Source organism: Jaculus jaculus, chromosome 11, assembly GCF_020740685.1.
Source record: "Jaculus jaculus isolate mJacJac1 chromosome 11, mJacJac1.mat.Y.cur, whole genome shotgun sequence".
In the NCBI taxonomy this organism is placed as follows: domain Eukaryota; kingdom Metazoa; phylum Chordata; class Mammalia; order Rodentia; family Dipodidae; genus Jaculus; species Jaculus jaculus.
This window is the reverse complement of record NC_059112.1, coordinates 40,395,513-40,409,066: the sequence shown is the minus strand read 5'-3', so window position 1 is coordinate 40,409,066 and position 13,554 is coordinate 40,395,513. Positions and strand designations below refer to the sequence as shown.

General features: G+C 43.2%; 1 protein-coding gene across 1 annotated transcript; it reads right to left on the bottom strand.

The window, feature by feature from the left end:
• Window positions 1–2,039: 2,039 nt before the first annotated feature.
• On the bottom strand, window positions 2,040–11,525 carry LOC101604355 (60S ribosomal protein L38-like). The gene is made up of 3 exons (XM_045161254.1): window positions 11,518–11,525; window positions 8,517–8,608; window positions 2,040–2,302 (listed from the first exon to the last, which is right to left on the bottom strand). Exons 1-3 carry the CDS (start codon window positions 11,523–11,525, stop codon window positions 2,040–2,042), a joined length of 363 nt encoding a protein of 120 aa, XP_045017189.1.
• Window positions 11,526–13,554: the final 2,029 nt, after the last annotated feature.

The following is a 13,554-nucleotide window of genomic DNA, read 5'->3' as shown; positions in this document are numbered from 1 at the left end:
GAAATTGACCTAAGTCTATCAAACTCTTTATTTTTTGGGGAGGGGGGGTGGGTCAAGGTAGGTTCTTGCTCTAGCCCAAGCTGGCCTATAATTCACTATGTAGTCTCAGGCTGGCCTACCTCCTACCGCCGCTTCCCAAGCGCTGGGATTAAAGGTGTGTGCCACCACATCTAACTCAAAACTCTTTTTTTTTTTTTTTGGCTTTTCGAAGTAGGGACTCACTCTAGCCCAGGCTGACCTAGAATTCACTATGTAGTCTCAGGGAGGCCTCAAACTCGTGGTGATCCACCTACTTCTGCCTCCCAAGTGCTGGGATTAAAGATGTACGCCACCACACCCAGCCTATGGCTCAAAACTCTTGATCTAAAAACCAAGAATAGGAACTATAGGGGACAGAGAAATACATTAGATGACACCAAAGAAGTGCAATGATAAAAATTCAGGCCAGGAAATAGTACCGGAGCAATAACCTACTTTCTACAGAAAGTTGCCAGAAAGGATGTGGTACATATGTTTGGTAGACAGCTGCCACGCTGCTGGCCCGAACATCCAACCAGATACAGGTCAGGGGAGGAAAGGATTTATTTAAGCTTACAGACCCAGGGGAAATTCCATCAATGGCAGAAAAAACTGGCTCCCTTTCACAGGTCCAATCAGAGAGAAAAACTGCAGCAAACAAAACACCAGTACCAGTATATACACACCGTATGCATGAGGCACGTGCGCACGTGTGCGCTCACACACACCCATTAGAGCACAAGCCGACTCGCTGCACCTTAGGGCTGGAATTCAGATCCACCTCCAAATACACCTGTGGGTTGGACCCCAGAATCTGCCCCTCAGTGTCACCTCCTCTAGCCAGGCAGCTAGAGATCCAAGCTGTAAGTTTAGTAAAACACTTTAGTCAGTGGGGATCACACATTCAAACTACCACATTCCACTCCTGGCCTCTGTGGAGTCACAATCATCTCACATTGTAAATTGCATTCAGTCCAACTTCAAAGGTCCCCATAGTCTTTATCCACTTTAAGATTGTTTCTTAACTGAGAGTCATATAAAATCAAAACAAGTTGCAAGCTTCCCGGATATAATGGCACAGGGTAAACATCTGGGCTGGGTCCTCGGATCCACCGCTAGTGACACCTCCTCTAGCCAGGTAGCTAGAGACCCAAGTTACAAGCTTAATGAAGCACCTGAGGCAACGGGGGACTGTTGCAGTCAGGTTCTCATTGCTGGCAGAAAACACCCCACCAAGAGAAGCTTGTGGGAAAAGGGTTTATTTTGCCTTATAGACTTGAGGGGAAGCTCCATGATGGCAGGCGAAAACAATGGCATGAGCAGAGGGTGGACATCACCTGCTGGCCAATATTGGGTGGAAAACAACAGGAGAGTATGCCAAACACTGACTGGCAAGAGGAAGCTGGCTATAACACTCATATGCCTGCCCCCAACAATACACTGCCTCCAGGAGGATTCAGTTCCCAAACTGCCACCAGCTGAGGACCTAGAATTCCGAACACTTAAAGTTTATGGAGGACTCATGAATCAAACCACCACAGGGACATACACTCAAACTATAACTCTGCGTGTGCGTGTTTGAGGTGGTGTCCTGTGTATTGAAAGGGTTCAAACACATCAGCATCAAGTGTAATTGCGTCCTTGGTTATATCCTGAATCTAAGTAAATAATTATGAGATAACTAGGAAATTAGAACAGTGACTAGACATTTAATTGTATGAACAATTGTTTATTTTTAAAATGTGATAAATGATATTTCTTTTTCACTTTTGGTTTTTCAAGGTAGGGTCTTACTCTAGCCCAGACTGACCTGGAATTCCCTATGTCGTTTCAGGGTGGCCTGTAACAGTGATCCTCCTACTTCTGTCTCGAGTTCTCGGATTAAAGGTGTGCACCTCTGCACCTGACTGATAAATGGTTTTTCTAAACAAAATAATTATTAATTTTCTTTTAAACCCTATTCTTTAAAAATATATATATTTTTGACTTTTCAAGATTTTAATACATTCTGAATGGTGGTGTCAGCTTCCTTTCAGCTCCTTCACTGCCAGAGCAGGGGGCAAGGACTGTTTTAGCTTCTCTGCCTTCTCCTTGTCTGTGATGACCAAGGTGTACAGGTCTCTGCTGCAGCGCGCCTTGAACTTCACATTGTCCTTGTTCTTGATCTTGACCGACTTGGCATCCTTCCGCTGGCCAGTGAGCAGGAAGTCCTTGATTTCCTCAACTTTCCAAGGCACAAACAGGGTGGACCAGCACCCGAAGAGCACCCAGAAAGCAGGGAAAGCTGCAGAGAAGGGAAAAGCTTTTTAAAATATTTTTATCTATTTATTTGAGAGAGAGAAGCTGGTTATGGTAGCACACACATTTAATTCTTCCAGCACTCAAGAGGCAGAGAAAGGAGGATTGCTGTGAGTTCAAGGCCAGCCTGGGACGACAGAGTGTATTACAGGTCAGCCTGTGCTAGAGCGAGACCCTACCTTGAAAAACCACAAAGAGCTGGGCGTGGTGGCACACGCCTTTAATCCCAGCACTAGGGAGACAGAGGTAGGAGGATCGCCATGAGTTCGAGGCCACCCTGAGACTGCATAGTGAATTCCAGGTCAGCCTGGGATAGAACAAGAACCTATCTTGAAAAACAAAAACAAAATAATAAAAGAGAAAGACAGAAAGTATGGACACTCCAGGGCCTCCTCCACTGCAAACAAATTCTAAACACCACTTCCTGCATCTGGCATTACATGAGTATAGGGAAACTGAAACTGGACCGTCAGGCTTTCCTAGCAAGAGCCTTTAACCACTGAGCCATCGCTCCAGCCCAATTATTAAAGTTTTTGTGTATTTTAATAGATAGCAATTCTCCACTGAAATAAATGACAAGTAAAATTCTATTATTCTTGCGGTTCTTTTTTTTTCAGGTAGAATAAGTTGGATAAAATTACTGAAAAATCCACAGAAGAATATAAATGTCTGGATAGGAAAGAACAGTATGTAGAAGATAAATAATGAGAGACCTGTCTTCAACTGAAAGTTGCTATAATAAAAGTCACTGTAATGCAATCAACATGGTATCGGCATAAGAGCAGACAAATCAGTGGAACAGAAGAGTGAGTCCAAAAATAGATCTCAGTATATATCATCATTTAATATGTGACAAAGGTAGTATTTCAATTCTGTGGGAAAGAATGGTTTATTTAATGAATAGTGCTGTTTTAGCTAGCTGTTCATCTAGAACAAAATGAACTTGAGTCTCAATTTTACAACAAATCCAAAAACAAATTCCAAATGGATTAAAAACTTAAATGTAAACAATAAGTTTTAGAAAAACACTACATGCAAATTAAAAAAAACAACAACAACTAAAATCAGGAACCCAGGAAATGTGAAAGATAAATACATTTGTTTGAATAATAATTTTAAACTTTAAAAAAATGTTTTTTAAAAAATTTACTTATTTGAGAGCAATAGACAGGGGGGGGGGGAGAGAATGGACATGACAGGGTCTCCAGCCACTGCTAACAAACTCCAGTCACATGTGCCCCCCTTGTGCATCTGGCTAATGTGAGTCCTGGGGAATAGAGCCTTGAACTGGGATCCTTAGGCTTCACAGGCAAGTGCTTAACCATTAAGCCATCACTCCAGCCCAATTTTAAACTTTTTAATGGTAAAACATAACAAAACAAGTAAAAAATGTATCCAGAAAAATATGTGCCATGCAGATAACATATAAGGGGTAAATATTTCTTATATACAAAAAATCCTTGCAAATTGATAAGCAAAAAATAAAATATACTGTTTTTTTTTAAGGGGCAAAAGGTATCAACAGGTAATTTACAAAGCAGCAAATGCAAATAGCTAACAAACATATTAAAATGTACTCAAGCCTGGCGTGGTGGTGCACGCCTTTAATTCCAGGACTCAGGAGGCAGAGGTAGGAGGATGGCCATGAGTTTGAGGCCACCCTGAGACTATATAGCGAATTCCAGGTCAGCCTGGGCTAAAGTGAGACCCTACCTCGAAAAACCAAAACCAAACCAAACAAAAAAATCCAGAATATACTCAAACTCACCAGCAGCCGGGATATTGCAAATTAAAACAATAATGAGGGCTGGAAAGATAGCTTAGTGGTTAAGGTGCTTGCCTAAAAAGCCAAAGGACCCAGGTTCAATTCCCCAGAACCCACATAAGCCAGAGATGCAAGGTGGTACATACATATGGAGTTTGTTTGCAGTGGCTGAAGGCCCTGGCATGCCCATTCTCGCTCTTTCTCTCTCTTTCCCCCTCTCTCTCTACCTCTTTCTCTCAAATAAATGAATAAATAAAATATAATAATAATGAGCTATCTAGTTAGGTATACTGGCTCATTCCTGGAATACCAGTACTGGTCAGGTAGAGATAGGAGGGTCAGGAGTTCAAGATAAGCCCCAGCTACATACATAGTCAATTTGAGATCAATGTGAGCTACATGAGACCCTGTCTCAAAACAAAACAAAGCAGGGCTGAAGAGATGGCTTAGTAGTTAAGGAACTTGCCTGTGAAGGCTAAGGACCCAGGTTTAACTCCTTAGTATCCACATCAGCCAGATGCATAAGGTGGTGCATGTGTCTGGAGTTTGTTTGAAGTGGCTAGAGGCCCTAGCAAGCCCATTCTTTCTCTCTGTTAAATAAATAAATAATAAAACACAACAAAAACCCAAGTCAAATCTATACTAATAACGAGATATTACTTTATAATCCAACTGACTGACAAAATTATTTATTTATTTATTTTAGAGAGACAGTAAGGCAGAGAGAGAGAGAGAGAGAGAGAGAGAGAGAGTGAGAGAGAGAGAGAATTGGTGTGCCAGGGCCTCAGCCACTGAAATTGAACTTCATCTGGCTTGTGCCACCTAGTGGGCATGTGTGACTTTGTGCTTGCCTCACCTTTGTGTGTCTGGCTTAAGTGTGACCTGGAGAGTAGAACCTGGATCCTTAGGCTTCGCAGGCAAGTGCTTTAATTGCTGAGCCAATTCTCCAGTCCAACTGACAAAAAAAAAAAATTTTAATTTGTTTATTGTGAATCTCATGCATTGCATGTGGAAGTATGAATTGTTATTGCCTTTGGACTTAAAATAAAAAGGTCTAACAGCATTTATTAAAATAGACAACACAAACAGCCTTTGATCCAAATGATTACACTCCTGGGAACGTAGCCAGTAGAAATCAAAGACCCCCAGATGGAAAGCTATATGCAAACTGATAGTAGCAATAAACTAAGAACAAAGAAAATCCATGTAGGAAGAAGTGGTTTAGTAAATCCTGCAGCTGCTGAATTCGGCCCAATGGTTGAATGGTGCCTCTGCCTCATAAAATATGATGCTGCTCCTCTTGGTGAATTGGGACTATTTCCACAAAGTACTGAGTGACGAAGGCAAGAAAAGAGCATCACATGATTCCTAGTGATGGGTTTATTTTGGCTTATAGTATAGAGCTTATGCAAGGGAACAGCTGCTTGAAGAGAGACCGTTTGGAAGCGGTCCACCGTGGTGGAGGAGACATAGCATGAGGAGCAGCTCTCAGTGGCGGTGGCAGGACCTGATGCTGTTGCTCACATCTGCATGGGTCAGGAAGCAGAGAGGGGACCTCATGTTCTTCTCCACCAAGAGATCTACTTCTTCCCACTACTATGTCCCATCTCCCAAAGGTTCATTCATCCCCCAAAACAGTACTGAAGACCAAGTGTTCAAACACACGAGCCTGCTGGGTGGGGTGGTGCACATCTTCAGTCCCAGCACTGGAGAGGCTGAGGTAAGAGAACTGCAGTGAGTCTGAGGCCAGCCTCAGGCTATAAAGGGAATTCCAGGTCAACCTGGGCCAAAGTGAGACCTTGTATCAAGAAAACAAACTGAAAGGGCTGGAGAGATAGCTTAGTAGATAAGTAGATAAGTAGATAAGGCCTGACAAGCCAAAGGACTCAGGTTTGATTCCCCAGGACCCATGTAAACCAGATGAACAGGTGGAGTTTGTTTATAGCAGCTGAAGGCCCCATTGTGCCTATTCTCTCCACCTCCCTCTCTCTCTGCCTCTTTCTCTCTCTTTCAAATAAATAAAAATAAATAAACAAAAAAGAAAACAAAAATTTTTAAAGGGCTGGAGATATTGCTCAGTGGCTAAGGAGCTTGCTTGCAAAGCCTAAGTGCCTAAGTTTGATTCCTTGGTACCCACATAAAACCAAATGCACAAAGTGGCACCTGTGTCAGGAGCTTGTTTGTAGTGGTAGGAGGCCATGGCACATCCATTCTCATTCACTTGCTCCTTGCAAATAAATAGAAATAATAATAATAAATTTTCTGTTTTGGTTTTTTGAGGAGGGGTCTCACTCTAGCCCAGGCTGACCTGGAATTCTCTATGGAGTCTCAGGGTGGCCTTGAACTCACGGCAATCCTCCTACCTCTGCCTCCCAGGTGCCGGGATTAAAGGCATGTGCCACCACGCCTGGCAATAAAAATAATTTTAAAAAAGAAACAAAAGCAAAAACAAAAAAATCCAAATAGCACATAAGCCTGTTGAGGAATATTTTACATCTAAACTGGTGCATGTCTGTACATTATATATATATATATATATATATATATATATATATATATATATAAATATATACAATATAACTAATGCACACATATAATGATGTTGATATTCTGTATATTAGAAGAATATTCTGTATTCTTCTAATGATATTCTATCTTAGAAGAACGAGATGGCAATGATTCTGTATCTGTTTGTGGAAATGTGCTTGATATGCTGTTAAATTTTAAAAGTGGTAAATGTTCTTGGTACGATTCTGTTTTGTCAAAGCAAAGCACATGCATGCGAATGTCTGAAGCTATGGCCTGTAGAAATGCTTGTAATTCTGAATGAGCCATGAAAAGCTGAGAAGGGATAAATGCCAGGTTGTTAACATTTGTTACCTCAAAGGGGATTGAGATGGGGTGAAATGATGATGAATTTTTTCTTTACACATCACTGAACTGTTTTACTTGTTCAATGAGTCTGAATTGTTTTGTAACTTGAATGAAAAGAGGAAAAAGTAGACAATCTTTCGTCTAAGGACATGATGGCTATCAATATGTATTGAAGTTCCCCCCCCCCCATAAATAAAGTCTTTCTAACCTCCACAGAATGTTGTGTTTTTTTTTTTTTTCCAAGATGGGTGTTTGAGGTGTATTGAAATTTTTTTTGGCATCTATTGCAACAGTCATCTGGTGTTTCTCCTTTAGTGAAACAAGGCTGTTTTCCTTTTCTGTTCTCTCCTATGTGATTGTCTTGTGCAGTCTTGTGGTTTTAAACATGACACAATGCATATAGCTCCCAAATCTACCTCCCATCTAGACTTTCTTCTAAACTCCAGACCCTGGATTCCTGCTGATTGACATGTTTACCTGAGTGTCTTTTTTTAAATTATTTAATTTATTTTTTGGTTTTTCAAGATAGAGTCTCACTAGTCCAGGCTGACCTGGAATTCTCTTTGTAGTATGAACTCATGGCAATGCTCCTGCCTCTGCCTCCCAAGTGCTGGCATTGAAGGTGTGCACTGCCATGCCCAGCTTGAATATCTTCTTTATATCCCAGACTCAATACAATCCAAAATGGAACTTCTGCCCTTGCCTCCTCTCTCAATTTCCACTGAACTTGACAAGGCTTTGGGGGACCTCAGGAATCCGCAGGGGGATATCTCTGGTGATAGCAACTCCACCCACACAACTGGTCAGGACAGAGACAGGGTTATCTATGACTTTTCTCACATACCCTGCATCAAGTGCATTGGGAAAATCTGACCCTTCTAACTTTAAAAAGTATTGAGAGGCTGGAGAGATGGCTGAGCAGTTAAAGGCTCTTGCTTGCAAAGCCTGATGGTCCAGGTTCAATTTTCTTTTTTAAAAGATTTTTTTCTAATTTTTATTTATTTATTTGAGAGCGACAGACACAGAGAGAAAGACAGGTAGAGGGAGAGAGAGAGAATGGGCGCGCCAGGGCTTCCAGCCTCTGCAAACGAACTCCAGACGCGTGCGCCCCCTTGTGCATCTGGCCAACGTGGGACCTGGGGAACCAAGCCTCGAACCGGGGTCCTTAGGCTTCACAGGCAAGCGTGTAAACGCTAAGCCATCTCTCCAGCCCCTCAATTTTCTTTTTAAAAAATTTTATTTGTTTATTTGTTTGAGAGAGTGAGAAAGGGAAAGAAGCAGATATATATAGAGAGAATGGGTGCACCAGGGCCTCCAGACACTGCAAATGAACTCCAGACACATGTGCCACCTTGTGCAGCTGGCTTACATGGGTCCTGAGGAATCAAACTAAGGTCCTTTGGCTTTTCAGGCAAACACCTTAACCTCTAAGCCATCTCTCCAGCCCCCAGGTTCAATTTTCTAACACCCACTTAAAGCCAGATGCAAAATGACCCATGAATCTGTGGTCTCAACATGCCTGTGGCAATGAAAGAGAATTCCAAGCTTGCTGCAGACTGACATTCCATGCAGCAGATCTTCTTGGAGAAGCAAGATGCCCTGTCTTGAAGAAGGTGATGTGTAACAGATTCCTCTGAACTGAAATACTCTCTCCTGAAGAGAGAAAGAAAGCTTAGATTCAGGAAGTCAAGTCTGGGAGAACTAAAACCTTAATGGTCACATAACCATTGCCCAAAGTATGTTAATTAGAACCTGAAACATTCCTTCCTGGGAAGGAAGGAACAAGAAGGAAGTTCATGACTCAGGAAGTCTAGGAAAGAGTTGCAAGAAAACACTGTTTGAGGACTGGAGAGATATCTTAGCATTAAGATGCTTGCCTACGAAGCCTTAGGACTCAGGTTTGATTCCCCAGTGTGCCAGATGCACGTGGTAGTGCATGCATCTGTAATTTGTTTGCAGTGGCTAGAGGTCCTGATGTGCCCATTTTCATTCCCTACTTCCTCTCTGTCTCTCTGTCTAATAAATAAATTAACTTTTTTTTTTTAAAGAAAGAAAACAATGTGTGCTGGCTGCCTGCACATTGTGCTCTAGAGATGCAGAATCTGAAAGTCATCACTTGTGCTGAGGTGGGATTTGTGGCGATGCAGCTGCTTTTGAGTTGGAACAGTTGTAGGGAGGTCAGCTTCCAGAACGGGCTGGGTTTCAGTCAGCTATTGCTCCTGTAAGCATTGCTTCAGCTGGCTCTGTAAGTAACCCCAATGAACTCAGTGGTTCACCAAGCTGGTCTTGGTGTAATAGTCCTTTGTTCTGTCATTTGTGCCCTATCTGGGGATAAAACTTGTGTTATCATCACCTCAGGGGAAAAGGTTTCCTTGTCAGCCTAGTACAGACACTTAAGAGTTAACCACTGATCTTTACATCTGCACAAATACACACACACACACACACACACACACACACACACACTAATTTTTTGAAAATTATTCACGCTGGGTCTGGTAATGCACGCCTTTAATCCCAGCACTTGAGAGGCAGAAGTAGGAGAATTACTGTGAGTTTGAGGTCACCCTGAGATAACATAGTGAATTCCAGGTCAGCCTGGGTTAGAACAAGACCCTATCTTGAAAAACCAAACAAAGAAAAAAAGAAAAAATAATTTAGTACGGGCCACTTTTACTACTTCCCCTGCCTCGACCCTGGCCTGCGTCACATACTGTGTCATGGGGTACTGGGTTCCCTGTGCCTTCTTGTGTTTGAAATTATTATTAGATTTTTAAAATTTCAAATTATTATTATTTTTATTGACAACTTCCATAATTGTAAATAATATCCCAGGGTAATTCCCTCCCGCCCCCCCCATTTTCCCCTTTGAACCTCCACTCCCCATCATATCCCTCTGTCTCTCTTTTATTTTGATGTCATCATCTTTTCCTATTATGATGGCTTTTTGTAGGTAGTGTCAGGCACTGTGAGGTCATGGGTATCCAGGCCATTTGGCATCTGGAGGAGCACATTGTAAGGAGTCCTACCCTTCCTTTGGCTCTTACATTCTTACCGCCACCTCTTCTACAATGGACCCTGCACCTTGGAAGGTGTGATAGAGATACTGCAGTGCTGAGCACTCCTCTGTCACTTCTTCTCAGCTCCATGGTGCCTTCTGAGTCATCCCAAGGTTACTGCCATCTGAAAGGAGAAGCTTCTCTAACCAAAAGTGAGAGCAGCATTAATATATGGGTATGAACATTAAGAGAAGTGCTTACTGAGCAGTTTGATGAGCATAGTATATACATTTAGCCAGACAGCAGCAGACATTACACACTAAGGGCTCATGACTACCCCTGTTGTAGGTTTTCAGTATCAGCAATGTATTCCCTCCCATGGCGCAGGCCTCCAAGTCTAATTAGACAGCAGTTAGTTTCCCTCATAACATACATGACACTATTGCACCTGTTGGCTCATTTGGCCTGGCTGGCCAAATTTAATGCTTGCAGTGTCCACTGTTGAGTATCTTCACTGGTGATCTCTCTCTCTCCTATTGAACTGCATGCAGCGTCGCTTTTTCCAGCTTTCTGTCAGCTGATCTACATGGAGGAGGTTTTCAGCTCAGTTCCAGCAGGATTTATCAGTGACCTTGCAGCCCAAGTATGTAGAATCTTCAGCAATAGGGTCTTACCATCTATTCCTAGTGGGAAACCAAGGGCTTCTGCAATGGTCTGTGAAGGTGTCGCAAGCACTCTCAAAGATGATTGGTTGAGAGGATTCCGCCCACGAAGGTCAATAATACTCAGACGCTGGTGTACTCGCAAAGGAGTTTACTGGGATGAAAGTCACACACAAGCAAGTCCAAACTATCACAACTAATATTATAGCTAATATAATATATAACCAAATTATATTCATCACTACTAACACAAGAATATTTCTAACGAGTCTAACATGTATACAACCTGATATCGCGAGACTTGGGACGCAGTATCGCGAGACTCGGTCTCAACGCGAGACTCGGTCTGCGAGATTTCTGACGTTTTACAACCTGGTGGTGCGGTCCGTGCTCCGACTTTTCTCTCGGTTCGCGGTGTTTCAAGGCGAGTCTCCATCGTTCGGACAGCGTGTCGGGCAGATGAATTCGGATCGGTGATGCGTCTCGCGGAGGTCTCAGTCTGGACTGCTGAGCAGCCGTTCAGTCAGTCATAGTGTCGGGAGGACTGGGACAACGGCTGCTGAGCAGCTGGGGTTTTTGTATTTTCCACTACTTATCTAGGGTTCCACACACACCTTCTGGTAATCTCTTACTATGTCATTGTACTCTTAGTTTTTTGCTTACAAAGCTTGACTTTGCAATTTTACTCTCACACACAAAGAAAAACAAACTTATTTATCTAAACTGTCCCTGGACCATATGCTGGTCCTTACATGCTCATAACAGAAGGGACCAAACTGACATTATGACAGTCTGCAGTGTAGTGCCACCCTAACTAGGCCTAAGTTGCAGGTTCCCAAGAGGCAGACAAGACTTCTGGGAAAAATCACGAACAAAAGGTGGGCTATTAATCAACACTGACCCTGACATGTGGCGGGGGAAGATAGCTGCCCAGGGGCCTGAGTCAGTTTTGGCGGGCTCTGGGGGCTGAGTCAGTTCTGGGAAACATGTCCAAACATGCCCAGACTTGCCAAAACAGATCCCTTTCACGTTTTTCTCTCCAACCAATCAAAGATGTACAACTGTAACTGCTGCTTGCCTGGCTAATCATGTTAAAAGATTACCTGAGTTCTCTGTGTTGCTGTCGGCGGGGCGAAGATGCTGGGTTCACTGTGGCTGCGGCTGTGCCTGGGGCTCTGCAGCGTCCTCGTGGAGCCGGCCGAGGCCCCGCACCCCGGGGAGCCGCTGGAGCGGAGCCGGCCTTACGAGGTGCTGCGCGGGCAGAACCTGGTGTTGATGGGAACCATTTTTAGCATCCTGCTGGTGACCGTCATCCGTATGGCTTTTTGTGTCTACAAGCCCATCCGTTGCCGGTGACAGCCAAGCAAGAAAGTCCTGCTACAAGAAAGCCTTGTTCTCGTGAACAGGATTAAGTTGTGTTGCACACAGGCTAGTAGAGAAGTTGGAATCAGAATCTTGCTACTAGGAAATGACCTTTGATCTGGGCAGGTAGTAAATGCTAACAATTCAGAAAAGGTACCTAGTAACCTCTTTGGTCACTGGCTGATGAGTCTCCTTCATTTTAGTGACTGGCTACCCTTGTTAACAGTGAGACCTGAAGCTCCAAGATTCAGTGTAAAGCTGGAGTGTTCACAAGAAAGAACCCATGGTGACCTTGTGTCCGTGTCCACACTGGAAAGAATTAATCACTGATGCTTGCAATAGTATGCAGAGGAAGACCTAAGATATAGACATTCCCTGCTTTCGAGCCATTCTGTCACTGTGAGCTAAGACTCACCCATGCTTTTTACTGTATTAGTTGACCTAGAACATAGTTCATTGCTGCTCACCTGTATCGGGGTCTGCCTTTGATGCTCCCCACAAAAGTCAGGGTTGCATTGTGGGCCTGTAATCATGTGCCCTCTTGACTTGGAAGGCCATGTTGGACTGGAAATGCTACTAGGTGAGCCATCAAAAACAACTCCCTCCATCCCACTCAAGCACACTGGTCTTCCTGCTAGTCCACAGCCTAGCACGTGGGGCAGCTTTTCAGATTGGGAACCTTACACTGAGTGGCCGGAGCCCCTTTCAGCCCTGGGTATGGAGGGCTCAACCAAGAAATGTGTCCACCATGCTGGCTGGGTGTTTACAGAACCTCAACTTTGAAAATGCTGCTGGGATTTGCACGCTGGTGAACTGTTTTCTTCACACTGATACTTTCAAACTTACATAGTAGTGAGTGGTATGTATTTTAAAGATGTTAAGTTTGTTGCAGGGTTGGAGTCATAAATCTTGGGCTATACCTAGCAGTTGTTAATTTTTTAACAGCCTACACTTAATGTGAAGTAACTGATGAGGGATAATTAAATCCTGTAGCTGTCAGGATACTGTAACTGCCAGGAAACTTCATGTGTTAGGACTTTGTTTCTAATCTGATAAAATTGTAACAATGAGCCACTGAAATGTTCACTGTTGTGCTTTTAAGCAAAATGTCAATTAAAATTAAAGTGAAAAAAAAAAAAAGATTACCTGACCTACCTGGGATTCTCCTAGTTGTGCTTAAAAGGAGACTGCGTGCTCCTCTCGGGGTCACCATTTTGTATGAATGGTTGACCCCTGCATGCTGGCTGATTCTGCAGAATAAACACTCTTTGATTTTACATACTATTGGAGTCCAGGGTCTTTCTTCAGCAATTTTAAGACCCTTACAGTCTGTAATGTTTTGGAGGTATCAGGGACCTCTCTGACCAACAACTTGCTAGAAGGTATCCCATCCCCGGCACTGAAAATTCTCTAGTAACAGTCTGTGGCTTCTGAATGTTCCATTGTCCAAAAAAGCAGGTTTCCATATGACTCGATTTTGATTAGCCCTCCCACCACCTTTCCTTTACTCAGTCTCTTCCCCTGACCTCACTTAGGCCTTCTCACCTCCATGAACCTGTTCTACTTACATATATAC